Source organism: Lactuca virosa, chromosome 9 (assembly GCF_052849685.1).
Source record: "Lactuca virosa cultivar CGN04683 chromosome 9, Lactuca_virosa_CGN04683_v6, whole genome shotgun sequence".
NCBI classification, from domain to species: domain Eukaryota; kingdom Viridiplantae; phylum Streptophyta; class Magnoliopsida; order Asterales; family Asteraceae; genus Lactuca; species Lactuca virosa.
In genome coordinates, this window is record NC_136434.1 from 38,723,003 (window position 1) to 38,750,454 (window position 27,452).

Sequence of the window (27,452 nt, forward strand, 5' to 3'; positions counted from 1 at the left end):
AATAGCTTAAAATAACTTACAATAACAATAGTTAAAAATAACTCTATATAAATGATTATACTGTTACCTTTAAAATAAATAAAAAATTGTTTGATGTTTTAAATGATTACACCGATGGAAATTAAAACGTTAAGAAAATAAATTTTAAAAATGAATTAACAATAACAACTCTACATAATATTAAACCATATATTACATTTAATTTTATTCATAAGTAACCTGTAGGTAGAGGTCATTCAAAAGATTGAGATTATACAGTTTTAATAGATATATATATTATCATATAATTCAAAATAATCAATATACAATATCAACTTCGTATACGAATTATTATATCAAATTTAACAATGACATTATTGTTATATTTAAAAAAACATATATTTGTAAAGATTTCAGCTATATAGATGCTTCTGCGCAACGCGCGGGCATTCGCCTAGTTGTCAAAAGGGTAAGAAAAGATTACAGTGAAAAAAATAAAAGTTGAAAAAAAGATAAAAGGATATGTTTGTAATTCACCAGATAACAAATATTTTCTAGCAAACAGCCTAAAGGATTTTAATTTTCTTAAATTCCAAATACATGCAACCCCTTAACAATCAGGAGAAAGGAATTTAGCCATAAGTAGCCTCTTCATCTTAGGCCAATTAATTGGACTTTTTTCATCAACTTGCATGCTTATATCTCGGATACGTTTCCACCATTTGGAAGCCTCTCCATCTGGCAGAAATTTGCAGCTGACTACATCTACTTGTTCATCTTCTGGGACAAAACAATAATCAAAAGCATTTTCTACATCTTCTAGCCAACGGCAAAAGCTACGAAGATCAAAATGCTCACTAAAAGGTTTTATAAGTAACTGTCGTTCGATTAGATTTTTTGGAATAATAGACGGAAGATGTTGCGTTTTTAGAAAATTTGGCAACTCCCCATCCAGATATACGACACGATCACCCAGTCTTTCCATCGTTTTTGACATGGACACAACATCGCTCAGAACTTTATTTAAATCGCAGACCAAAGTTGAAGTGATTCTGAAAAAAATAAACAAATAAACTTTACTTATAGGAGAACAAAAATATCAAGAGCAAAACAAAAGATAGTTGATAACAAATCAATTCTTGAAATGGATAACTTGTAAAGGTTATCCTTCATTCAATAACAAATTCAATTCTAAACCCACTTTACAATTTTCTCCCTCAACACACAAAACCCAAGCAAAGTAATTGATCTTATAGATGTACATTTGAAGTTAAATTGCAAATTTATCAAAGATTGTTTAATAGAAAATTAAAAATATAAAAAAATTTTACTTTTTTTTAAAAAGAACCTTGGGCAAATATGATAGTTTGATGTTTATGAAAGGGTAATATGATATTTTGGTGTTTAACAAGAGCATATATATGCAATTCTCCCACATATTTTAAATAAAGCAAAAATTATGTCATTCAAAAATAATAAAAAATCTAGAAACCTGGAGTCATGGTGTCCTTGATCGTGATCCATGTCTTGTGGCTCGTTCTCTGAATTAAAAAATTTAAAGTCAGTATAAAGTTTAATCAAACTCATCCTAATAAAACCTTAATCTTCAAACCAAAGGATTTACACCTAATTCTTTCAAGATTTCCAATCGATTTATGGATATCTTTTAATTATAATAATTTTGATGATCAAATTGTAGAGAGTGTTCCAAAGAGAAAGCCAGATGTCAAAACCCTACACCTTGATGACCGATCTAGGGTGTTGGCTGTTCCATTCTCCATAGAAGAAGGCATTACTGGTGTGTAAGTAATTAGAGAGTTACATAATTAACAAATCACAACTTAAAGATTTTAAATCAACTTCTTCTTTGCTAAGCGACTTGTTCTCTGTGTATCTATAATTCTAATTGAACATATTTAGAAGAAACTTTTGCAACAGAAACTAGGAATTGCATACAAACCTGATCCAGTCTTTTTTTCCCCATCCATCTGCGGTTGGTTGTCTTTTAAAGCCTAAATAAGAGTTCAAAAACCAAAGCCCAAAACAAATTCAACTGCCTTGTGATATAAATATGGATAATTAATTCACCAGATCCCACTTAAAATTGCCCAATCATTGTTAATTATTGATGCAGACTACATATGCGTATGCTTATGGTATGCATGTATACATGTACATAAACTATTGTATTCATACTTAAATTGTTATAAACTGACAAAATACATATTACATAATTCCTTACGTAAGAAAACTAATGTGTTCATCCTCATGTTCCTACATAATCATAGCAGCAAACATGTACAAAAGTCAAAGGTACAAAATGAGCTGAAGTCAAAGGTACAAAATGAGCTGAAGAAAGTTAAACAATACCAAACATACAGCAGATCCATGAATCACGCACATAAAACCATGAGAAAACAAATTTTACATTAATATTCGACTTATCTTGTCCCCCTTCAAACAAAGCCAAACTAAGATGAAAATGAAACAACTTTGTAAAGGCATTTTATCCGATAGTCAACAGCTCCTCCAAATAGGAATAAAAAAACTAATTTTTCGATCAATTTGAAACTTTTTTACGCCTAAATTTGATGCAAAATAAATAAACTTAATTTCTTCAGAGTCGATGAACCATGGAAACTTATACTGAAAAAGAAACACAGAAAACAAACCCTAGAAAATAACTAAACAAAACCATTGTCCTCGAATCGGGATCGGGATCAGTATCAGAAATCATACAGTAATGAAATTAGTAGACTCGGAAGATTGGGTTTTCACGATTACCGTTATTACATGAAGCAACCGTCCCCTGATTTGCCGGCTTCTCCTCCGCTCTACGCTGTACCGGAACCCTAAGGTGGAGATGGATCAATTTTTATAGGCGTAACATCAAACCCTAAACTTATCCCTGGGCCGTGGCCCATTGAACTTTTAAACAAATACCCAATCGACCAATAGCATAACTTCGACTTTGGCTCTTTTATTTGAGCCGGATGTGAGTTTACTAAATTTTTCTTGATTCTAAATAAATTCTTTGATAAAACAATAATAATAATAATAATAATAACTAGATGTGTTCCCCCGCGTTGCGGGGGTTGGAAGGTGTTGTTTTTGTGTACATGTATAGTAGATTGTCTTAATTGGTAGCCACAGTTAAGTATGTTGTTATTCTCTGCAATTCGCCCTTTTACAATTTTGATGCTTAAAATAATAAAAATAAAGGACATTGCCCTTTGCAGAAAAAAAGGATCCAAATTACATAAAGCTAAACATTCAAATGAAAATACATTGCTCTATTTTAGTTTTCTTGTTCTAAGATATGCAAAAAAACCCACTTTACATCAGACTTGCTGACGTGCACTTGACAGACTCATTAGTTCTTGATACATCCCACTAAATGTGGAAGAGCTACTGTCATTCAAGTCTGTTCCAACCACTAATTTCTTAACACCTCCTGAATAAAATCAACTATGTGAATTTTTAATGTTTATATTAAAAATAAAAAAAAGAATTTACTTGAGTCGTAGCGGTTCTTGTCCATTTAAATCTTCTTTCAAGTTCGGGTTGATCGATTCCATATTTAGCGGGGTCTCTAGCTGCCTCAGAAATAGCTTTCTCCAATTCATCCACCTTCATATCAGCAAAATAGATTTTCAGCCTACATTCTTAAATCTTTTATGGAATAACAAATTCTATGTTCAGATGCATACCTGCCATTCAATATATGAATATACGCGAATAGGCTTAAACCCAACTGAAAGTTGAACTACCAACGTTAAACCTAATGCATGCATCCTATAGTGGCAAACAAATACATATAAAATAACCATAGAGATAAATATAAATTGTTTAAATGCTTCAATTTAAATTGTATATCTAACGTTAGGCTTAAATGCATCTCTCTTAGCACTTGTGTAAGCCATTGATGTAGCAACTGCTGTTGCCCAAATTGTGCCTACATATACATTTTTGTCAAGACTCCATTATATTTTGTCGGTTTGATTATTCAAAAAAATCAAATCTATCATTATATTGAATAAAAGTTAAAGTTTATAAATTAAACTAACCAATGCTGGTAAGCTTGTGGTTTGAGACCCAAGATTGCAAGCCTTCCATTTGACCTGCATCATATTTCCAATTTTTTTGCTTCATAATATATAATATGAATAAACAAAAAGTAGAATGTCATTAATTTTTTTTTAACTGTTAGAAGGATGGACAGGGGGCAAATAGACCAACTGTTATCAAATAGACCAGCCATTTTATGACAAAAAAAAAAAAAAAAAAAAAAACTTTGAATCATGTAATTTAGCCACTGAACTATTTTTTTTTAGATTTTCATCATAATAGTTCTGTGGCTAAATCGTAAAAAAACTAAGAGTTTAATGACTAAATCAATAAAAAAATATTAGTGTAGTGGCTTAATTAGTAAATAAAATTTTTAGATGATAAAAAAAGTATAATGGTAAAAATAAGTTTGTTTTTTTTTTTTGTAATTTTTATAATATCAAATCAGGCCAATTTTGAGACAGTAAAAGAAAGTATAATGGTTTAATGACTAAATAAAACAGGTAAATGACAAAATCAATAAGATTATGAAAGTACATGTGGGGTTTTTTTTTTTTTTGTATTTCTCTAAAAATATAACAATACCACTATCAACAGTCCATTTTGATTAGTATAAATTAGAAGGCAGATGGTAATATGTTTTCAAAAGCATACTTTTAAACACCTTACTTCAACTTCTTCCTATTTGAGATTTCTATCATCAATGTTTAACACATGTAAAAGTCGTGATGGAAGTACAGAGAAAAGGTGGGTAAGGGTAATCTTGTCATTTGGCTTTAGCAAATCATTTTCGCAATGTCAATGAAGCCTTCATTCCTATCATCTGTAACTTTTTTAAAATAATAAACAATAAAACCTTTTCTTTAATATTTAAAAAGATAATAAATAAAAAACACTCACCATTAAGTTCCATTTCGTTTGTAGTCTTCCTCAAAACTCCATTACCAATCTGTTGGCCTAGACTCTTAGCTTCTGTATAAGCAAAACACACATCTGGGAACAATCCAATTCCATTTTTTGGCATTGCAAGAACACATGTCTGGTAGAGTAAAAAAATTACATTCTAATTTTAAAAACATTATGAAAATGTTTATAGATCATAGTTCCATATATTTTTATTTGTAATTTGTTTCTGCAACTTGTGTGTATGGTTCTTCATGTCTATTTGGATTTTTCTTTTTTCAGATAAATTCATATTTTTGCATGTTTACTCATGAAGTCCTAATATTCTTGATAAGAAAAAAGCGGTAGATTGTCGGTGGGAAAAACAAAAACGGAGGGTTCTTTGAAAGTAGTTATTCATTTAGAAGGAAAATTTTCTAAGTTTAGTTGAAAAATTAGTCTTATTGGAAAGTCTTAAAATTCTATAAAATTTGATGGTTAGATTGCATACTGAGTATAGTATTCAAATAACATTAGTAATTTAGTATTATATGTATAATACTGAAAACAAAGATTTGTACCAATTCATAAAAGAAAATAAAAGAATGACTGAATGAGTACATAACTTATTCTTGAGTAATTAAACAAAACCTTCACAGGTGACATCTTCATTATCATGTAGTCTAGTCATTCAATTCTGCACTTTTCATAATTCCATTATAATCTAAGATTTTAGATAATAAGAATATTTACAGGTATGAACTGAAAGTAATGTCCTGTTATATTACCTAACCATGAAAACAGACAGCGGTAGAAATAAGTGATGACTGATGCCTGCAAAAAAGTCATCCCTCCGACACCCATCATATTGCCAGTGATGGAAACAATAAACCAACTCTTGTTTCCGTATCCAACAACCTTTAGTTTTATCCATGACAATCTTGTTTTAGAGATGAAGGAGGATTATCATTATGGGTCTCATCAAGCAATTTAACAAACATTAAGATGAAATCTGATCACATGCGTCCCTTTTTCAAGCATCTCAATTATGCCACTACAAACACCAAAAGATAAAGTTTAGATAAAGAAGTAGGATGAATATTTGATACCCCAAAATACAAAAATCATAGGAAAAATTGAATTTTACCTCTTTCTAAGTTCATGTCATCGTAGATGAATGTAAAAAGGAGAAATTTACCAAATTGCCCCTAAAAATCAAATAGACACAAAGTCTAACCTGCTCAGATCCTGTAATTGTTGTATTTTATTTATCTGAATCTTCCAATTGCTTGCGTCTTTGTTCACTACACCCTTGAAATTCACCAAATTTCTTCTCTAAATTTGAATCAAACAGACCCACCCACATCTTCCTTCCGACCACCCGTTCAACACCCAAAATACTTGTACAAAGACAGAAAACAGAAATAATAGACGAAAACGTACCTACGGATGGCAGAAAATAGAGGAGGAGTTGATGTAAAGTTAAATTTCCAAACCAAAAAAAATATTAATCTCCAGTTAACTTGAATCGATTAGTCAAATCATTTACCTTGTGGTCAGGATCGATTAATTAGATGAGGAAGAGAACATCTAGGGTTCGACCGGACGACTTCCAATAGAGACGGAGGCAGAAGCATGATGTAGATGAAGTGGTTGAAACATTTGACAGTGTTGGCATACGAAAACATGAAGGTGGTGGACTGAAATAAGATAAACATCGGAAGCGAGAAGAAGCTCAAATCGAGTGAGCCCTGCAACTAATGAAGTACTAACCTTCAATCAACTGACCCCTGCAAAGTAATAGACTTCAAAATAAGCTTTTGATGGAGATTATAAGCGGTGACGTTGTTTCTTCCTGCTTCACTGTCGGTCAAGTCCATCGTCTACACCTCAGTCATTCTTTTCCACTCGCTCACAACACATACCTGGTGGCATAATGGTGGTCATTGATTCTCAATTCAAAGTGGAGATGGACATACAGACGATCAAAATCAGTTTAGGGTTTTTGTTGGGAACCCCCGGTCACCGCTCGTTTCGTCGTTCTTCACCAACAGGAGGAATGACATCGGCTGAGCCGGTAAATGGGGTGACGGTGGCTCGTGGTAAGGAAGAGGAGCCGACTTTTTCTTAAAGAGAGAGAAAGATAGAAGGGTAAGGAAGAGAAGTCGAAGGGTTGTCTCCAAGCTTTCCAAGACAGAGTTTGAAAAGTGGTATATAGAGCAGATAAGAAAAAAGCGGTAGATTGTCGGTGGGAAAAACGTAGCATCAGACATGTATCTAAGCGGTGGAACAGAGTAACCCGAGGTAAAAGAGAAGATGACACGTTTGCTGAATGAACAGTGGTGGTGAAAGAGAAGAGAACACGTTTGCTGAATGAACAGTGACGTTGACGATCCATGGACTGAACATTAAAAACTGTTATTCTTACAAGGACAAAATTGCTATTTCAATAAATAGGTGGACCAATTCCGATTTACAGCAAATAAAAGGGACCAGTTTTGCCAATCCCTTAGCCACTTTACTGTAGCTAAGGGTGGAGAATTTTAATATATATAATATATATACGATCCATGGACTGAACATTAAAAACTGTTATTCTTACAAGGACAAAATTGCTATTTCAATAAATAGGTGGACCAATTCCGATTTACAGCAAATAAAAGGGACCAATTTTGCCAATCCCTTAGCCACTTTACTGTAGCTAAGGGTGGAGAATTTTAATATATATATATAATAAACACTTAATCACTTCAGCCTTTGTTCCAACTTTCCGGTCTGATTCTCACAGATGACTTAATACTTAAATTGTGATTAAGCCTAACAAGGTGTTCCACGTAACATTGCATTCTTTGCACGTGGCTACAAACCAAATCTTCGTCCTTAATCTAGCATGCCATGAAGGGGTGTTGTTATTCACACCCAATTTATACAATGTCAAAACCATTTTACAAAAAGCAAAACCACTTTGACTTAAAACCCCAAATTGAAATGACATCCCTTTTTTCTTCACATTGTTTTTTTAATCGTAATGTTTCTACTTTCTTTAATTAGTTAAAAAAATTAGAATGATTAATAATTATTAATTATTGATATGCATATATTAAATTATCGTGAACAAAAAAGTAACTAAATACAAAAGAGACACAAGTAATATAAAAATAAAGTATCACTTTAGCTATAAGTTTATATTTAATAATTTTCTAACTATTAACTTGGTTATTTATTTCTAAATAACTACTATATTTGATAAAACATAAATTAGAAGATCAAAGCATAATGTTTGAAAGTTGATAACGGAATGACGATAGGATGGTTAGTCTTAACGTTTTAAAAAACAGTTTGAACCGGTTCTATCGAGAATCGGGTAAGTAAGCAATCATCAACTAACATCGGTTTTATAGACAGATTCCTTATACCCCTCTTATAGATTAGCTTCGTGAATTAGGCATACTAACGACTCTTTCTTAACAAGTCTTCCTTTCAATTACTAGGTTTTAAGGGAACTCAAAAAGGACTTTGTCACTATTAATTCAAGTATACCAATTTTAGTTATGGGCTTAGACACATAATCCAACAATAACTAGCTATACAATAACTAAAATTAATAGCAATTATAATATCCTAGCATTTTAACCTGTATCCCCCCCCCCCCCCCCCGAAAACAGTTTGAAAATGGGGTCGTGAACTCACCGCAGAGCATGAAACCACTGATGTAGGGTAGAAATCCATGAGACCGGAACTTCGAAAGATAATCGAGTAGGAGTGGCACGCAAAACAAGGTAGAAAGAGAGTGAGAGTTTAAAAGGTGTGAGGAAAGGATTGATCAGAGCTCCCTATTTATAGGGGTTTTTGATGTGCGCGTCGGGCAGTGCGCACCAGCCATCCTGGTGCTGACACGTGTCCTTATCCTATGGTGTAACGTCATCCCGTATCCAATCGAATCATGTGTCAGAAAGCACGTTGGGCACTGCACGCAGGCGTGCACGCAAGTAAAAAAAGAAGTTTGTAAATTTCATATCTCTCACATACGAATTCCGTTTTCAATGACTTTTATCTATTCGCAAAGATCTTGACGAGCACTACAACTTTCATTTTGGTCATTTTGGCTAGTTTTAACTTGTTTTTCGACCAAAATTTCTAATCGTTAAAATAATAACTCTCTCGCATGATATCTATTTTAGTTGTTCGTTATCTCATAATTTCTACTTTTTGGTGTAGTACGTTTTTCCTTTTGGCGACATTCTTTAAAAGTCGACTATTCTCTTCGTAGTTTTCGTCGTTGTAATTTCTTACCAACGGTAGATCTATATTTGCTATAATTGTTATATTCCTCTTATTTTAAGTTGGATTTCTACGAAAATTATATTTTTGAGATCGCGGTAATGCGTATATCTTAAAAATATTAACCTGCTCTCAAAGTGACGTAACTTTCTGTGCACTTTATCTTTGAGCCTAATGTTGACGTATATAAGGATGAAGAAGTTGATAGCATCTAGAATGTAGGGTTACAAGGGCGCCCTATTATCACTAGATCCTATTAGGGCTGTTAAAATTGTACCATGGAAAACCAACCAACATGTTACCAACCGAACCAAGAAACATGGTAGCCAATATATTTGGTAGCCAACATGTTTGGTTGGTAGTACCATACCAATTGATCAATGTTGGTACTGTAATGGTACAAAAATTGGAATACCATGATAATACCGTACCAACCAATTCATTTGATACATATATATATATATATATATATATATATATATATATATATATATATATATATATATATATATATATATATATATATATTTCAACTGTTAATTGTATTTAGTGTACACAGTTTTAATAACATTATATTAGTCATTTGGTCGTATTAGTCAATAGTTATTACCACGTTAAAGCACAATATTAAAACGTTACTTTAGCGTTACTTCAATAGAATTCTTTTGTAAACTAAAAGAACTACGTAACTAATTTCTATACTACACATCAAAATCCCGATGTCTTTGCTTATTTTTAAATCTTATAAAAGAAAATTAAAAGAAGTTGGTATATACTATTACCAATTTGTACCAACCAAACTTGTTGGTAGCCAAATAAATTGGTACCAAGTATTCTTGGTACGGTACCGGTAGCAATTTTTTTATACCAATTATAGTTGGTACGGTACACGGTTTAGAGAAAAATGAATTGGTACCGTACCAATTCCACCCCTAGATCCTATGGTGGTTGATGACGTATTTCTCTTGATTGTCATAAGTTGTAAGATACATGCTTTTAGTTTATTGGAAATTCTTGATATCTTTTCTACAAAAATCTTCAGGTCAATGCATCACAATTCCCATGGTTGGAAGACATCTATTTTTTTCAAATTTCCTCTTTGTCCTACAACATGTTGTTCCCTGACCCATCAAACATCAAAAAAAAAAAAGTTATGTGCAACACACGTGCCTCTTTATTAGTTCAAGATAAATCATCATTTTGCACCACATTTATTTAAAACCTCCACAACCCTTCAACGTTTAATTAATTAATCACATCCGTTGAAAAGATTTTTTAACTTGATTTTTATAATTATTAAGTTAATGACATTTAATCTTTGATCTTTTATTTTTCTCTCATTTATACATGTTGTATGCATATTAATAGTATATAATTAAGAATTTGTTACAAAAACATTTATGTTGTTGAATAAGTTAATGATTCAAATACGAAGACTTGAAGAATGACTTTTCCCGCATCCATGGTTACTTCAACACGAAATTTTCTTGATATAATTATGTTTGAGATGAAAGGTATATTAAAGATCAACAACCTTCCTTGTTATAGAAAAATATAAATTGTGTTTTTAGAATTTTTTTGATTTTTTTATAGACTTTATAAGTGTTTAATATGTTTTTGAATGCAAATATGATAATGGCTGTTTGTTTTAGTGCTTCTATGTTATTGAAATTTATATTATCTTTATTTGTTTATGTTATTTATTATATATAGAAATAATATATTTTAGATATTTGTATCAAGGCTTGAAGAAATGAGTCCATACTTATTACCTAAATTTTTCTTGGTATACTAGTGTTTGAGATTAAAAGTAAATTAACGACCAATAACTTTCTATATTATGAATTTTTTTTTTGAAATTGATGATATATTTTTATTCCCTTTATAAGTGTTTAATATATATTTTGAATACGTCTTAGTGTTTTTTATGTATTAAAAGTTGGTATTTATTTTCACTATTTGTTATTTGTAATACATAAAAATTAACATACATTAATGAGTGTACAACTTGACACATCATAATGTTCCATGGTAAATTTGAAAACATTACAAGGATGTTTTGGATTTCTTGTTGGGTACCAAACATTCTGGAGAAACGAATTCAGCCATAAACAGCAACTTCATCTCATCCCAAGTAAACTTGCGATTATCAACTTGCATGCTTAAATTTTGGATACCGTGCCACCATCTGAAAGCCTCTCCTTGCTTTGGCAATGTGTTGAATACAAGTTCAGCTTTGTCATACCCTGACAACGGAAAAAAACACCTGAAAGAGCTTTCTACTCCCTCTATCCATTTACAAAAACCTTGTAGATTGATTATCAAACTTCTCAGGGAAAGATGGTAGACGATCCTTTGGGCCTCTTTTAACTTCATTTGGGCCTATTTCAACTTCTGGCTCTGGCTCTAGCTCTGGCTTTGGCAGTAGACCATATCTTTTGAGACGCTCTTCAATAGTGTGTGCACTAGCGTCCAGACCTTTGAGTGTGTTTGACATGGACTCAATATCATTCATAATTTTTTTTATATTGTTGGCCAACAAACCCAAACTATCTACGCGGAAAAATATAAACAAATGTACTTTACTTATACAACCATAAAAAGCTCAAGTGCAAAAAATAAAAAAGAGATAGTTGATAACAAATCAATTCCTTCTCAAAATTTTCCCTGAATTCATTAACATATTCAGTTCTAAACCCCCTTTACAATTTTCTCCCTCACACACAAAACCCTAGCAAAATATTGGAATAGAACCCTTCTTCCAATACTTTCTTTTAGACAGGTGTTTGAAGTTAAATTGCAAATTTATCAAAGTTTGTTTAATAGAAAATTAATAAATATAAGGATTTAAAAAGATCATAAATTTTTTTTAAAAAATGGGAATTTGGCAAATATGATATTTTGATGTTTAACAAGAGCATATATATGCAATTCTCCCACACATTTTAAATAAAGCAAAAATTATGTCATTCAAAAATAATAAAATTTTCTAGAAACCTGGAGCCATGGTGTCCTTGATCTTGATCCATGTCTTGTGGCTCGTTCCCTGAATCAAAAAATTTAAAGTCAGTATAAAGGTTTATTTTTTTCAACACCATATTCTAATCTTGGAATAAAATTTAATCAAACTCATCCTAATAAAACCTTAATCTTCCAACCAAAGGATTTACACCTTATTCTTTCAAGATTTCCAATCGATTTATGGATATCTTCTAACTATAATAATTTTGATGATCAAATTGTAGAGAGTGTTCCAAAGAGAAAGCCAGATGTCAAAACCCTACACCTTGATGACAGATCTAGGGTGTTGGCTGTTCCATTCTCCATAGAAGAAGGCATTACTGGTGTGTAAGTAATTAGAGAGTTACATATTTAACAAATCACAACTTAAAGATTTTAAATCAACTTCTTCTTTGTATATCTTTTATATACAAGGATGGATAAGTGCTAAGTGAGTATCTATAATTCTAATTGAACATATTTAGAAGAAACTTTTGCGACAGAAACTAGCAATTGCATACAAACCTGATCCAGTCTTCTTTTCCCCATCAATCTGCGGTTGGTTGACTTTTGAAGCCTAAATAAGAGTTCAAAAACCAAAGCCCAAAACCAATTCAACTGCCTTGTGATATACATATGGATAATTAATTCACCAGATCACACTTAAAATTGCCCAATCATTGTTAATTATTGATGCAGACTACATATGCTTATGCTATGCATGTATACATGTACATAAACTGTTGTATTCATACTTAAGTTGTTATAAACTGACAAAATACATATTACATAATTCTTTATGTAAGAAAACTAATGTCATAATCATAGCAGCAAACATGTTCAAAAGTCAAAGGTACAAATGAGCTGAATAAAACCAATCAAGAGAGTTAAACAATACCAAACATACAGCAGATCCATGAATCACGCACATAAAACCATGGGAAAACAAATTTTACATTAATATTCGACTTTTCTTGTCCCCCTTCAAACAAAGCCAAACTAAGATGAAAATGAAACAACTTTGTAAAGGCATTTTATCCGATAGTCAACAACTCCTACAATTAGGAAAAAAAACTAACTTTTCGATCAATTTGAAACTTTTTTACGCTTGATGCGAAATAAATAAACTTAATTTCTTCAGAGTCGATGAACCATGGAAACTTATATCAGAATGAAAAAGAAACACGGAAAACAAACCCTAGAAAATAACTAAACAAAACCATTGTCCTCGAATCGGGATCGGGATCAGTATCAGAAATCACACAGTAATGAAATTAGTAGACTCGGAAGATTGGGTTTTCACGATTACCGTTATTACGTGAAGCAATCGTCCCCTGATTTGCCGGCTTCTCCTCCGCTCTACGCTGTACCGGAACCCTAAGGTGGAGATGGATCAATTTTTATAGGCGTAACATCAAACCCTAAACTTATCCTCTGGGCCGTGGCCCATTGAACTGTGAAACAAATACCCACTCGACCAATCACATAACTTCGACTTTGGCTCTTTTATTTGAACCGGATGTGAGTTTATATAAAATTTTCTTGATTCTAAATAAATTTTTTGATAAAACAATAATAATAATAATAAGCACTTAATCACTTCAGCCTTTGCTCCAACTCTCCAGTTCACAAATGACTTAATACTTAAAGTTGGCAACTTTACTTACATACATGGCTTAATGGGACTTTAGAGCTTAAAAGAGCTTAATGAAAGGTCTTAACACATGCATGAGTCCAACTAAACCATAATGATCACATTTTTATGCCTTTGGGACACCCAAAACATCCAGATCCACGATAACAACTTCTAAAACAACTAAAACTCACAAGAACCACCCAAAAGAGGCTAAAATGACTAAGAACAAACCCAAAAGAAGATCTATGAAATGAGAAGACAAGATCATAGCTTTTTACCTCCAATAGATTGCAAAAGATGAGAACTTTCTGGATCTACAAGCTCCCTCCAGGAAATGAGTCATCAACTTTCTTCTTATCTTACACAAATCATCATAAACACTCATCTCCAAGGTCCAAAAGCTTACTCAAGGCACTCTAGGGTTTCATGAACGTCAAAAGAGGTGGTGGCTGACTTAAAATGACCAAAGGGGTGGTATAATGTTGCTTATATAGGGTAGGAACCCCGAAATTAGGGTTTTGCTCTAAATGGGGTACCCCCCGCGTACCCCTTAGTACGCCCAGCGTACACACAAACCACCTGCAACCCACATTGCCTTATACGTTGGGCGTACCCAGCCAAACGCGTGCATGCACCCTCGCATGCATGGGGCTGATCTGCCAAATATTTCCATTAGGGGCCACATTTGCCAATATCTTCAAAATGCCATAACTCCCTCATCCTAAGTCTGTTTCCAACGAACCTTTTATCCACGTAAAGGTGGCGAGAAGCCCTACTGTGACAACCCGAAATTTCTAGCTTGTGCAATCATACATCATTTCTATCCAAGTTAGCCTCGTTTTGCTATCTTTTAACGCAGTCTTGGGTCTATGTGAGTGCTTTAAGCCTAGTATAACCTAGATATGGGTCTTAGGAAGGGTTTGTGAGTGTGAGGCATCTTGAAATTGAGCCAAACACACCAAACATGGTGTGTACGGCCGCACACCTGAATGTGCGGCTACCCAGCCGCACACACCCAATCGTACACCCTCTCAGCCTTACACTCACACCTATATATAGGAGCCTTGGCTGACTTTAAACCCATTTCCCACTCCTTCAAAGCTGGAACACGTTTTCTCTCAAGAACCGCCAAGATCTCCCTCTCATTCTTCAATCAGGTAAGTATACTATCTTAGATCATTGGTGCATCACCCTAGCTTACCTTCTTCATGGATTTAAGCCTTAAGATCACCACCTTCTTAAGATCTTCATGTGTGTACGGCCACACACGCCATGTGTGACCGCACACACTATTTTAGCCCCTAAAATGGCCTTAAACACCCATCCAAGCTTAGCAACGGCCAAAACACTGTCCTTAGAACACCCTCATGGCTTGGAAACACGATTTGGACACACTTCTTAGGGAGTGTGCGGTCGCACACATGCCAGGCCGCACACCTTGGCCATACACCTGGCCGCACACACCCAAAAGTCAAGTTTTGGTGGCCTTACACTCCTATCTAGAGCCATACACTCTTGAAGTGCATCAATAGGTGTTGATAACACTTAATTCTAAGTATTTCTATGTCCCTAAGGCGTGTCCATATGTCTATTAGTGGTTTTATACCCTAAATGTATTCATATATGTGTAATTACATGTTAAATAGGATTTGTTTGTGCTCAAGACTCATTTGACACCCGACAATCCTATATCGATCTTTCATTCGAGTTACTCACTTCAGGTGAGTTCATACCTCTAAATCAACCTTTGAAATGATTTTAAATGCTTTTATGGGGGGGAATACAAGTTGAATTATTAAGTTATTATATCAATCACATGTGATCAATAACTGTCAATCAAATAGATTTTTATACTTTTCAAAATGTGTTATCAAACAACTGTTTTCTAAACTCTTTTCAAACTCTTTTAATTACTAAACCTTTTATTAAACTCTTTTAAACTTATATTATTATTAAATTCATGTCTATACATATATAGTTATATAAGTAGGATTTGAAGGACTTAGGACTGATAGCCCACTTTATTTCATGTTCCTTGTTTGGTTGTGGACTTAGAGTACCCAGTTATTTATCCGAAGGTCGTTGAAATCTTAGTTATATATTATGTATATGTGTATAGATATAAAAGTTTTTACTTCAGTTCCATGCCTTTGGGGTAGCAAAGGTATGCAAAAACGCTAAAGCATACAAACAACAGTTCAAGTAAACTATAATATGTATTGTTTAGGAGATCACTACTTACTATTACAAGAACATACTATGATGAGAAACAAACATAACTTGCTATGATGAGGAACAAACAAGAACATATACATATACAAGTACAGAGAAGATAACATATACATATACAAGTACAAAGAAGAGAACATATACATATACATATACATTTACAAGTAAATAGAAGGAACATACACGAACATAACATTTAGAGTATGAGATACATCCTCATGACGCGGATTTCACCGTTGTCACGTTGGTAACCAGAGTCTCCTGGAGGGAGAGCGGGCATTGTGTGTATAGATCTATACGAGACAGACCATCCCACACCCTGACTGCTAGCTACAGTCCCCAGCCGACCAAGCCAAGGGGTGACAAATGTCACATTTATTTCGACACCAGCAGGTCGTCGTGTTTCATCCGTTAATCAGTATGATTACGAGTATCTTTACATTTACCTTATAATTCATTGGCTTTAAGGTAATTAGTACTACGGTAGTTACCACATACAAACTACAGTACTATAATATTTTCCCTAACACATATACCATGGAACGTTTTCACAATAAACGATAATGTGCAAACTATATTTTGATAATAATAGTAATACTCGGGAAAAATGCATACTCTTATAGATAAACAAACAGAACATTTGGGTCTTGGTAGAAGACTACATTTTAGTAGAAAATATGGGATTTTCTGGGGAGATACGAACATTTTACAAACAGTTTACAAAACATTTACAATGAATCTTTCACTACAACAAACACTTACAAACTTTTACTACAAACATTTTCGGTGAACATTTTCAACCTACATTTTACAACATCAATGACACTAAATACTTATGAACTCACCAGCTTAAATCCTGATCCTCTTTCAAAATAACTTGTATTCTCAGGTCGACAGTAGACAGGTATCGATGGCCAGATTTTGAGAAGAGGGAGTATATTCAAAGCTCGTCATTATTTTGATTCTTTTGGTGTCTTATTTATACTACAGAATACACATTGATAAATTATTATATTAATGCAATGGATGATGTTGTTGCTTGTTTACTACTTTACATTGTTATGATACTGTACATGACGTCCTCCGCCCCCGAATGTTTCCGTCAATTCGGTTTGGGGGTGTGACAAATTGGTATCAGAGCATTGTTTATAGTGAATTAAGTATATCAACCCATAAAAGATATACAAACTATAAATATTATGGGATAAAATACTCTGAGCAAGAGTTATACTTTTAAATATTAAAATATTTAACTAAGTATACATACAAACATACTAAAACCAGAAACATACTAAGAACATAACAGAAGTATTAAGATTGTTGGACAGCACGAGTAGGCTTGAGTACAAATAATCAAAGTTGGGACTGATAGAGCCTGATCAACTGTATCTTTTCGAGGGTTGATTAGCATGTGCTTGAGAATGATTGTGATGTTGCAGCAAGTCTAAAAACTTACCAACACTACTATAATGAAAACATGAGAACAGTCGATAACTTAAAATACTATAGGAGTATTTTGTGTAACTGTAACAACTTATCTGAAAACTAAATAGGTCTTTATTAGTAGGTCAATGGCTGCTAAGTGGATACACTAAGGTTATATGTGACGAAGATGTTATAGACTCGGAATATATGATCTTTGCTTCATTTCCTGTTCCTTGTTTGGTTGTGGATTTGGAGTTAGGTTCATTTATTCGAATGACTATTATGTTTTAGTTACATGTGGCTGGTATGCACTATGCAACTATTGAAGTAACTGATAAAGATCATCTTAAAACTTTCCTTAGATAGATCATCTGTTATCTAATTTTTCTATTCCCCATTCTCGCATAGATTTCATGGCTGGATTCCATCTCCCCGGCGACCCGTACTTTCCCAATCAAGGAAATGTCGGATGGCTCGAAGAGGACCCAGAAGAGAATCAAGTGATTCCCTTGGAAGATGAATCAGCTGAAGACCTTCCGGAGAATTCAGACTCAGAGCCGAAAGTTAACAACCTACCTCTGGTAGTCGCAATTCCGAGTCCCAATACTCGTCCTGGATTTCAAGGACCCACACCTCTGTGGGCAACATACTTGAACCGATGGAGTCACGATCAAGGTCAACCCTTACCCTACCACGGAGACAGAAGCTACTACAATCTGAGTGAGGGAGGCTCAGCAGACAGGGCTTTGCCTGTCCTGGTTCGCAGAGTAACTCGAAATGACGAGCAGGGTCGAGCAGCCATCAATCGAGTCATAGAGGTTGATGCGAATGCAGGGGTCAATACTGTCCGCATTCGTTAGCTGGAAAGTGCTCATGGGAGAACCCAGAACCAAAACGCGGCCCTACGCGAAGAGATCAATGCAACCCGAGCTGAAGTCGGAGAACTTCGAGCTCGCCAGACCATCTCTGAAAGACGCTTGCGTGACTTGGAGCGTCGTCTGGCTGGATCCAGATCTCATCCAAACCGTTCCCGTCGTTAGTAGAGTCTACTCTACTTCCTCTTTTAATTATATAGGATCTATGTAATAGCTCCAGTTCTAAATTTCCTGTCTAAGATAAGACTTTAAAATCTGTAGTTCGTAAGTCTTCGTTCTGTCGGAATTTTCTCATGATGGTTGATGTAAGGCCTCTTATAAGGACAATTTTCCTTAAAAATATTTACATCATTAATACCAATATTCGACAGACTCTCAATCCTGTAGGAAATTTCTTTTCAAATGCCCTCAACTGCTTGTCATTGTTCTTTCTACTAAATTCTTATCATCATCTTGCGTTTGTAAACTTTTAGTCAAAGATGCCGCCTCGCAAAACTCCTCGCAAACGTCCTGCCGCTAATCCACCAGTTGTTCAAACTCCAGCGCCGCCTCCTCCGCAGTTTGATGCCGCGATGTTCCAAACGGCAGTAACTGCAGCTGTTAACACAACAATGTCCCAGATAAACTCCGGTGGTTCCAGTGGAGCTGGAACGGGTGTGAATTCTGCTCAAGGCGACATCAGTCAGTCGCATGCACGGGAATGCACCTATAAGGACTTCATGAACTGCAAACTGAAATTCTTCAATGGAACCGGAGGAATCATCGCACTATCGCAATGGTTCGAACGAACCGAATCGAGGAATTGGGTCATTTTGGGGGATATCAGAGCATAGGAGAGCACTTTTGGAGAGAAGAATTTGAAGGTTTCAGCAAGGGTTTGTCCATTAATCATTTGGAAACATTTTGATTTCATCTTTGTAAGCCCTTTAGCACTTTAATTTCCTTCTAGACTTGTTAATCTTGTTCTAGCCATGTGTGGCTAGAACCCTAACTTCTCCAATTTCATGTTTTGACTTTTTGGGTTCTGAATCCAATCATATGACCTGATGTTTGTGTTTAATTTCTATCTAGTGAAAGTTATTTTATTTCAATCGAATGTTTGATTCTAATAATGATTCTTATTGGCCATTTGAATTAGGGTTAGGTCATTCAAGTTAATCATTTTGCAAAATCCGTAATTGTTTTGTGAATTGAACTAAGTAACAAACATTAAATTGATTTCCTATGAATGAATTTAATGTAAATCTCTTCACACACTTTTACACTCCCGAGCTTGTGAGGAGTATTAGGTGTTGTTGGGAACATTCACAATAAGCTTAATGCAATCTTTTAATCTAATTCTAAGAGCTTGTTTAGATTAGGTTAATAAGGTTAGGATTAATCAAAGAGCTTGTTTTGGTTAATTATTGTGGTGAATGGAAAGTGTTAGAGCTTGTTAACATTTTCAAGTACCAACTTAGATAGAATGAAACAAATGTCTTGTCATCTTTGATTCACATTGCTAAATTGTTATACATGAAGTTGGAGTCTTTATAAAATCTGAACTTAATTCACTCATTTAGCTAATTACTTGTGTTTTTAATTTGTTTGTCTAATCATTGCAATCAAAACACCCCCCTTCTTTAATCTTTTGTGAACAAGTACCTTACGCAAAAAAAAAGGTATAGTATGATTGTCCCGTGTCTCTGTGGATCGACCCTACTTGCATTGTACTACTTTTTAGTACAATAAAGTAGTGTACTTGGAGTCATTTGTACCCCTTTATTTGTTGGGTTTGACACCCCTAACAAATTGGTGTCGTTGCCGGGGACGCGGTGTTACTAATTGTTTATGCCTAGATCTTTTCGTACAGGTACACCATTGCCAATTGACTCGGAGATAGAGAAGACTGCAAAGAAGTTAAGGAAGCAAGCCAAGCTTTGTAAGAGGCAACCGGTTTCCGGTACTTCTTCATCATCTACTACCCCGGTCATCAACATTTCGGAGGACATACCCCTCTCATGTGTATCAGCCTCAGAAACAGAAAGCCTCTCACTTTCACCACAAGCATCCTCGCCCATAAATACCACTCCACCCTCTTCACCCACTCATAAAAGCCCAAACACTTCACCTACAGAAACTTCACCCAATACTCACATAATGGGAGACAACCCTGGAGGGAATCAAGCTCCTCCAAACCCACCACCCGAACAAACTCTTCGCCAATGGTCAAGACAAGAGGTTACTCAACAACCTCTTTGCATCACCTATCCGGCAGCACAAACCTTGAATTGAAATCGGTCTCATCCACTTACTCCCAACCTTTAGAGGCTTAGAAAATAAAGATCCCCACAAGTTCCTCACAAAGTTCCATGTTGTGTGTGTTGGCATGAAACCACACAATGTCACGGAGGACCAAATTAAGCTTAGGGCATTCCCCTTTGCAGTGCAAGACTCAGCAAAAGATTGGCTTTATGACCTTCCACCGGGGACGGTCAACACATGGGTAGATCTTTCACGCCTCTTCTTAGACAAATACTTCCCAAAAATGAAGGCCTCAACCTTAAGAATAGAGATAATTGGGATCAAACAACACAAGAGAGAAGCCTTTCATACATATTGGGAGAGGTTCAAAAAGCTTTGTGCCCGTTGCCCTAAGCACGAAATTACCGAGTATCAGCTCCTACAATACTTCATTGAAGGCATGACCCCAATGGAAAGAAGACTTCTCAATGCTTCTAGTGGCGGATCTTTACCCGATAAGACTCCAACTGAAATCCGCAATCTAATCAAGAATATGGCTGAAGATTCCAAACATTCAAGCCATGATGAAGAATGGTACACGGATGCACCCCGGGGTGTAAAGGAAGTTCAAACTCCTCAGATTGAAGCTCAATTGTCTGAGCTCACAAAAGTGGTAATGATGCTGGCCAAAGACAAAGGTGTGCAGCCCACACCCCGCCCATGCGGTATTTGCACTCAAGTGGGGCATCCAACCGACATGTGCCCACAACTTCAAGAGGAAGATTATGAAGAAGAAAAAGTCATGGGAGGCTATTCTGGGTCAAATCAGAGAGGTTATGAGCAACCACGAGGTGATCAGATATGGAACAATAATCAGGGTTGGGGAGGAAATCAACAAGGAAATTATCAGTCAAATCAATCACATCAATACCAGCAAATACCACCATTTCCTCAAAATCAACAAAGACCACCCTTCCAACCTCAAAATTACCAGCCAATGCATCCACAACAACCACCTCCACAAGCAGGTTCTTCAAGCATGTCACTAGAAGACATAGTCAAAAGCCTTGCCAAAGCACTCAAAGCTTCCAACAATAAACCAAGGCAAGCATAAAAATCTTGGAGCAACAAGTGTACAACTTGCTCAATCCATGAGTAAGATGGAATCACAAGGCAAGCTACCATCTCAAACTGAGAAGAACCCAAAACACAATGCTTGTGCCATTACTTTAAGAGGTGGGAAAAGTTATGAAAGCCCAAGGATGCCGGATGAAGAAGAGGAAGAGAAAGAGATTGAGGTGGAAGAAGCTGTCAAAGAAGAGGAAAAGAAAAGTACTTCAAAGTCAAAGAAACCCATAGAAACCGAAGTAAAAGTCACACCAGCTCCATTTCCTTCAAGGCTAGCAAGCACCAAAAGAGAACGGGAAGATGACGAAATCATGGCCATGTTTCAAAAGGTTGAAATTAATATCCCTCTTTTAGATGCTATTACCCAAATTCCTAGATATGCTAAGTTCCTTAAGGAACTTTGCACATCTAAGAAAAAGCTTAAAGGAAATCAAACTGTTAAGGTTGGTGAAAATGTTTCAGCCGTGTTACAAAAACGGCTACCAAAAAAATGCAAGGATCCGAGTGTTTTCACGGTTCCTTGTAAGGGTTGAGTCCATCATTATGCATGCAAATGAGTTGGTTGGAATTTTGAAGAAGTACAAGGAGGCTATTGGTTGGACCATTGCGGACATAAAAGGGTTGAGTCCATCATTATGCATGCAAAAAATATTGATGGAAGAGGACTTCAAGCCAACCCATGAAGCCCAAAGGAGATTGAATCCACCGATGATGGAGGTAGTGAAAAAAGAGATTATGAAGCTCTTGAATGCAGGTGTAATCTATCCCATTTATGATAGTAAGTGGGTAAGTCCCGTGCAAGTTGTCCCGAAAAAGGCCGGAGTCACTGTTGTTAAAAACTCCGAAGGGGAATTGGTACCCACCGGTGTGTAAAACGGGTGGAGGGTTTGTATCGATTATAGGAAGTTGAATGCTTCCACACGCAAAGACCACTTCCCTTTGCCATTTATTAATCAAATGCTCGAAAGATTAGCTGGGAAATCTCATTATTGCTGCCTTGATGGTTTTTCTGGTTTTCACCAAATTCCGGTTGCCCCGGAAGACCAAGAGAAAACCACATTCACATGTCCTTTTGGCACCTTTGTGTATAGACGCATGCCTTTCGGCTTGTGCAATGCACCTGCGACTTTCCAAAGATGTATGGTGATCATATTTTCAGAATATGTCGAAAATATCATAGATGTTTTCATGGACGATTTTACTGTTTATGGAAATTCTTTTAAGGAATGTTTGCAAAATCTCACCAAAATCTTACAAAGGTGCATTGACACAAATTTAGTCCTCAATTATGAAAAATGTCATTTTATGGTTGACAAGGGCTTGATACTTGGACAAGTGGTGTCACAAAAAGGTTTAGAAGTTGACAAGGCCAAAATTGATGTTATTAAGAGCTTACCATACCCGACGAATATTCGGGAGGTGCGTTCTTTTCTTGGTCATGCAGGTTTTTATCGGCGGTTTATTAAGGATTTTTCCAAAATCATGGTGCCGATGTGTCGAATTCTACAAAAGGAGGCTGATTTTGAGTTTGGTGATGAATATAAGAAGGCATTTGATCGTTTGAAAGACTTGTTGACATCTGCCCCCATTATTCAACCGCCAAATGGGGATCTTCCATTCGAGATCATGTGTGATGCTAGCAATACCGCGGTTGGGGCGGTTTTGGGACAAAAGGTTGACCGAGCTCATCATGTCATCTATTATGCGTCTAAGACCTTGGATAGTGCACAAAGCAACTACACCACAACGGAGAAAGAGTTGCTTGCTATTGTCTTTGCTCTAGAGAAGTTCCGACAGTACCTCCTTGGAACTAAAGTGATCATATATTCAGACCATGCAGCCATAAAGCACTTACTTACAAAGAAAGATTCGAAGCCGAGGTTAATACGGTGGATGCTGCTTTTGCAAGAGTTCGATATTGAGATCAAGGACAAGAGTGGGAAGGAGAATTTAGTTGCGGATCATTTAAGCCGCATTGTATCACCCGAAGATGGTATACCAATCTGTGACACATTTCCAGACGAGCATCTATTTGTAGCCAAAGAAGCACCATGGTATGCAGATATCGTCAATTATTTGGTCACAAGTCAATTCCCCCCAGATTCATCCCGTTGGCAAAAAGATAAAATCAAGAAGGAGGCCAAGCGATACATATGGGACGAGCCTTACCTTTGGAAGTATTGTGCAGACCAAATGATTCGCAGGTGTGTCGAGCAAAAAGAGGTACAGTCTATCCTTAACTTTTGTCATTCCTATGCTTGTGGTGGTCACTTTGGACCCTAAAGGACAGCTAGGAAAGTTTTAGATAGCGGATTCTTTTGGCCTTCTATTTTTCATGATTCTTATGTGTTTTGTGCACATTGCGAAAAATGCCAAAAATCCGGGTCTTTAAGCTCTAGGAATCAAATACCCCTTACCCCCATTTTAATATGTGAGATTTTTGATGTTTGGGGTATTGACTTTATGGGACCATTTCCGCCCTCTTTTGGTTGTTCTTATATCTTGTTGGTGGTGGACTATGTGTCCAAATGGGTGGAGGCAAAAGCCACACGTACTAATGATTCCAAAGTGGTGGTAGATTTTCTTATGGTACAGATTTTCTCACGGTTTGGCACACCAAAGGCGCTCATAAGTGACCGCGGGACCCATTTCTGCAATCGGATGCTCGAAGCTGTTTTGAAGAAGTATGGGGTGACACACAAAGTCTCAACAACTTATCATCCCCAAACCAATGGACAAGCAGAAGTTTCGAACAGGAAAATCAAAAGCATCTTGGAGAAAACGGTCAACCCAAACCGCAAAGATTGGAGCATAAGGCTAGATGATGCCTTATGGGCATACCGTACTGCTTTTAAAACCCTCATTGGTATGTCCCCGTATAGGCTGGTGTTTGGAAAAGCATGCCATCTTCCGGTTGAGCTTGAACATAAAGCTTTTTGGGCTGTAAAGAAATTCAACATGAATGAAGATGAGGTGGGAAACAAAAGGAAGCTAGACATTCAAGAGTTAAAGGAGATTCGAAATGATGCGTACGAAAGCAACATGATTTACAAAGAAAAGACAAAAGCGTACCATGACAAAATGATCTCCCGAAAGACTTTTGTGCAAGGACAAAAGGTGCTTCTTTACCACTCAAGGTTCAAGTTAATTTCAGGGAAATTAAGATCGAGATAGGTTGGTCCTTTCGTGGTCACAAGAGTGTTTGACCATGGTGCGGTGGAAATCACGAGCAAGCAAACTGGTAAAACATTCAAAGTTAATGGTCATAGATTAAAGTCGTTTTATGAAGGATTCGAGGTGAAGAATGAGGAGGTTGATGTGTTGGAGAACCCCACGTACCAAGAATGAAGTACACTTGGGGGAAAAGTCGAGCCAACGACTTAAAACAAGGGCAGCTAACTGGGAGGCAACCTGGGGGTATTTTCGTCATTTTTCTTTAAAACATTTCGTTCTTTGAATTTTTATGATTTTTTATGTTCCAAATGTGTTGTGTCATGTTTTCAAATAAAAAAAACGGACCTTGGGATGCAAAAGCATTTCATTTCAATGAGAGGGGAATTTTTAAGTTCAAAAAGTGGGGAATAGCATCCAGAGCCCAACACGGGTCGTGTCCCACTTGGCATAAATTGAAAACGGGTCATGTTCATGAAAAATATACCAATTTTCATCCAGAGACCAACACGGGTCGTGTTGAGTTTTGCCTTATACTCAACACGGGTCGTGTTCGTGCTTCAGTTAGCATAAAAACCCCCCAACACGGGGCGTGTCAAATTGGCCTGTGGCAATACGGGTCGTGTTCGCGCATCAGACTGAGTGGTTTTTAAGGAAAAAAATCGGGACTTTGCCTCATTTACCCCCACATTCACTTCATAACAACCCCTCTCTCCCAACAAAAACCCTAGGTCCGATTTTCATCAAAACCTTTCAATTTCTACAAGATTTTGCCTTGCATATCCAAAAATGTTTGATTTTTATCATCTACACTTCATCTTCTTCACCCTAAACATCATTTTCTTGCATTTTAATGGTGGATTTGGGGGTTTTAACAAACCCTAGGTCCGAAAATCTAACATGATTTTGATGTTTTTGTGTCTCAATCTTCAAAAGGGCAAGCTTGGGGAGGTTGAGGAAGGTCTTTCCCATCAAGAACAACACAATCCCACGCACGATTCGGTAACTTCCTTCCAATTCTTCACTTGTGAGATTTGTGTTCTTGAATCAAATTGGTTGAAATTGTGGTCAAATTGGACTTGATTCTCAATAGGAAATCATTCAAAACCAAATTTCCCGCGAAATTTTGGTGGCCAAACCCGTGTTGACTGGACCCGTCAACAGTTGACTTTTTGACTTATTGACCGGTTGACTTTTAATTTGTCCCAAACTTTGACTATGGAAGGTGAACCTTCTAAAAGACCTAGACACACCAAATCATTCGCCCGCCGTCGGAGGCCTAGATCCCATCCCCATCACCTCCACCTAGGACCCCATCACCTCCATCTAGGTCCCCATCACCACAACCCAACTCGGCTCATGGTGGTGTAGTGTGTCTTGGCCCAATTCAAGAGGGCAAATTTGAGTCATTCCTTCAACGGGGTCATACCACCCAAAAGTTTGCACATGTGCCATCCCTTAAAGAGTTGCACATTTATAAATAAGTCCAAACCCTGTTTCGCAACATAGGATGGCACGCGTTGTTGAGGGTTCAGGAACTTAGTTATAAAGTCCCAACAACTGAGTTTCTATCCTCAATTTATTTGGACCATGGGATCCTCTACTTCCGTCTCATGAATCAAGATTATGAAATTTCCTTGGATCAAATTAATGCCATAGTTGGGGCCCCAACTGAAAACACATTTGGCCCCACTGACCCAATTGAAGGCTACTTTGATTTGACATGGTGGATCCACCTCACCCATTTACACCCATACGTCTCTAGCGCTGCTAAAGCCTCATCACTTATCCATCCCGTGATGAAGGTGGCCCATAGAATCATTGCTTCGCTCGTCGCCCCTAGAGAGGAGCGAAGCACCATCAGCGCGCTAGAACTCAAAATCCTTTATGCAATGGCTCATCCCGAGGACAACCTCATTCCTCATTATGGTCAGTTTCTATGCCACAAACTCCTCCGTCTGAGCACATCCTGATCGGGAAAGATATATTGTGGGGGTATTGTCAGCATGCTCGCCAAGAGTGCCCAAGTCCGAGCCCCATACCCCGGTCCCCATCAGCCACTACCGGGTGAGCCTTATCTCACCACCGTTGTTCTTGAATCCATGAGACTTTTCCGTTCGGCAGCGGATGGCACAAATCACTGGACCGTGGGTCAAAATCATGATCACAAGCTCCTCATCACCCCAGAAAACAAAGGCATCCTTGATCTCTGAAACCCCATTCGCATGACCGATTGGCAAATCACGCCATACATCTTCCCCCGATCCTACTCCACGGAGGTAGATGAGCAAAGTGAAGAAAACGAGGAAGGTGGTGATGATGATGATGAGGAGGAGGAGGAGCCCCACCATACTCCTCCCACTGGTGGTGCTAGCTCATCCCATTATGCTGCACCCCCGTCTTATCATCAAGAGTATATGGATGAATTCCAATCCATCCATTCCCGCCTTGACACCTACCAGCACGATATTGCAAACCTCACTCAGAGTTTTTCTTCCTTCACTACCCAATACGCTCGGGATCAAGAGCGCCAACGCAAACATGAGGAGGACTTT

General features: G+C 36.5%; 2 protein-coding genes across 7 annotated transcripts; both read right to left on the reverse strand.

Annotated features, from left to right (window-relative positions):
• Positions 1 to 380: 380 nt before the first annotated feature.
• On the reverse strand, positions 381 to 7,177 carry LOC145136154 (uncharacterized). Of its 4 annotated transcripts, none has more exons than XR_013720261.1 (12): positions 6,479 to 7,177; positions 5,718 to 6,372; positions 5,581 to 5,626; positions 4,948 to 5,086; positions 4,047 to 4,100; positions 3,861 to 3,934; positions 3,690 to 3,774; positions 3,496 to 3,609; positions 2,764 to 2,831; positions 1,940 to 1,991; positions 1,472 to 1,520; positions 381 to 1,031 (listed from the first exon to the last, which is right to left on the reverse strand). XR_013720261.1 is itself a non-coding variant. In XM_079070340.1 (9 exons), exons 5-9 carry the CDS (start codon positions 3,518 to 3,520, stop codon positions 590 to 592), a joined length of 636 nt encoding a protein of 211 aa, XP_078926466.1. In that variant the 5' UTR covers positions 3,521 to 3,609; positions 3,690 to 3,774; positions 3,861 to 3,934; positions 4,047 to 4,100; positions 4,948 to 5,429; the 3' UTR covers positions 381 to 589. The 4 variants fall into 4 exon arrangements, 2 of the variants coding, with proteins under 2 accessions (XP_078926466.1, XP_078926467.1); XR_013720260.1 differs by having other exon boundaries at positions 5,556 to 5,626; positions 6,479 to 7,165; XM_079070340.1 differs by lacking the exons at positions 5,581 to 5,626; positions 5,718 to 6,372; positions 6,479 to 7,177 and having other exon boundaries at positions 4,948 to 5,429.
• A 4,041-nt stretch (positions 7,178 to 11,218) lies between these two features.
• On the reverse strand, positions 11,219 to 13,670 carry LOC145138084 (uncharacterized). Of its 3 annotated transcripts, none has more exons than XR_013721319.1 (4): positions 13,520 to 13,670; positions 12,736 to 12,787; positions 12,208 to 12,256; positions 11,219 to 11,759 (listed from the first exon to the last, which is right to left on the reverse strand). XR_013721319.1 is itself a non-coding variant. In XM_079072232.1 (4 exons), exons 2-4 carry the CDS (start codon positions 12,757 to 12,759, stop codon positions 11,507 to 11,509), a joined length of 255 nt encoding a protein of 84 aa, XP_078928358.1. In that variant the 5' UTR covers positions 12,760 to 12,787; positions 13,520 to 13,670; the 3' UTR covers positions 11,219 to 11,506. The 3 variants fall into 3 exon arrangements, 2 of the variants coding, with proteins under 2 accessions (XP_078928358.1, XP_078928357.1); XM_079072232.1 differs by having other exon boundaries at positions 11,219 to 11,688; XM_079072231.1 differs by having other exon boundaries at positions 11,219 to 11,763.
• Positions 13,671 to 27,452: the final 13,782 nt, after the last annotated feature.

Excerpts from the sequence above, each read along its gene's own strand:
- LOC145136154 (XM_079070340.1), bottom strand. The coding sequence starts at position 3,520 with ATGGACAAGAACCGCTACGACTCAA. Across the intron at positions 2,832-3,495 it reads CAAGAACCGCTACGACTCAA|GGTTCCGGTACAGCGTAGAG; the intron begins GTAAATTCTTTT and ends TCTCCACCTTAG. Across the intron at positions 1,521-1,939 it reads GGAAAAAAAGACTGGATCAG|AGAACGAGCCACAAGACATG; the intron begins GTTTGTATGCAA and ends TTTTTAATTCAG.
- LOC145138084 (XM_079072231.1), bottom strand. The coding sequence starts at position 12,759 with ATGGGGAAAAGAAGACTGGATCAG. Across the intron at positions 12,257-12,735 it reads GGAAAAGAAGACTGGATCAG|GGAACGAGCCACAAGACATG; the intron begins GTTTGTATGCAA and ends TTTTTGATTCAG. Across the intron at positions 11,764-12,207 it reads CAAGGACACCATGGCTCCAG|ATAGTTTGGGTTTGTTGGCC; the intron begins GTTTCTAGAAAA and ends TTTTCCGCGTAG.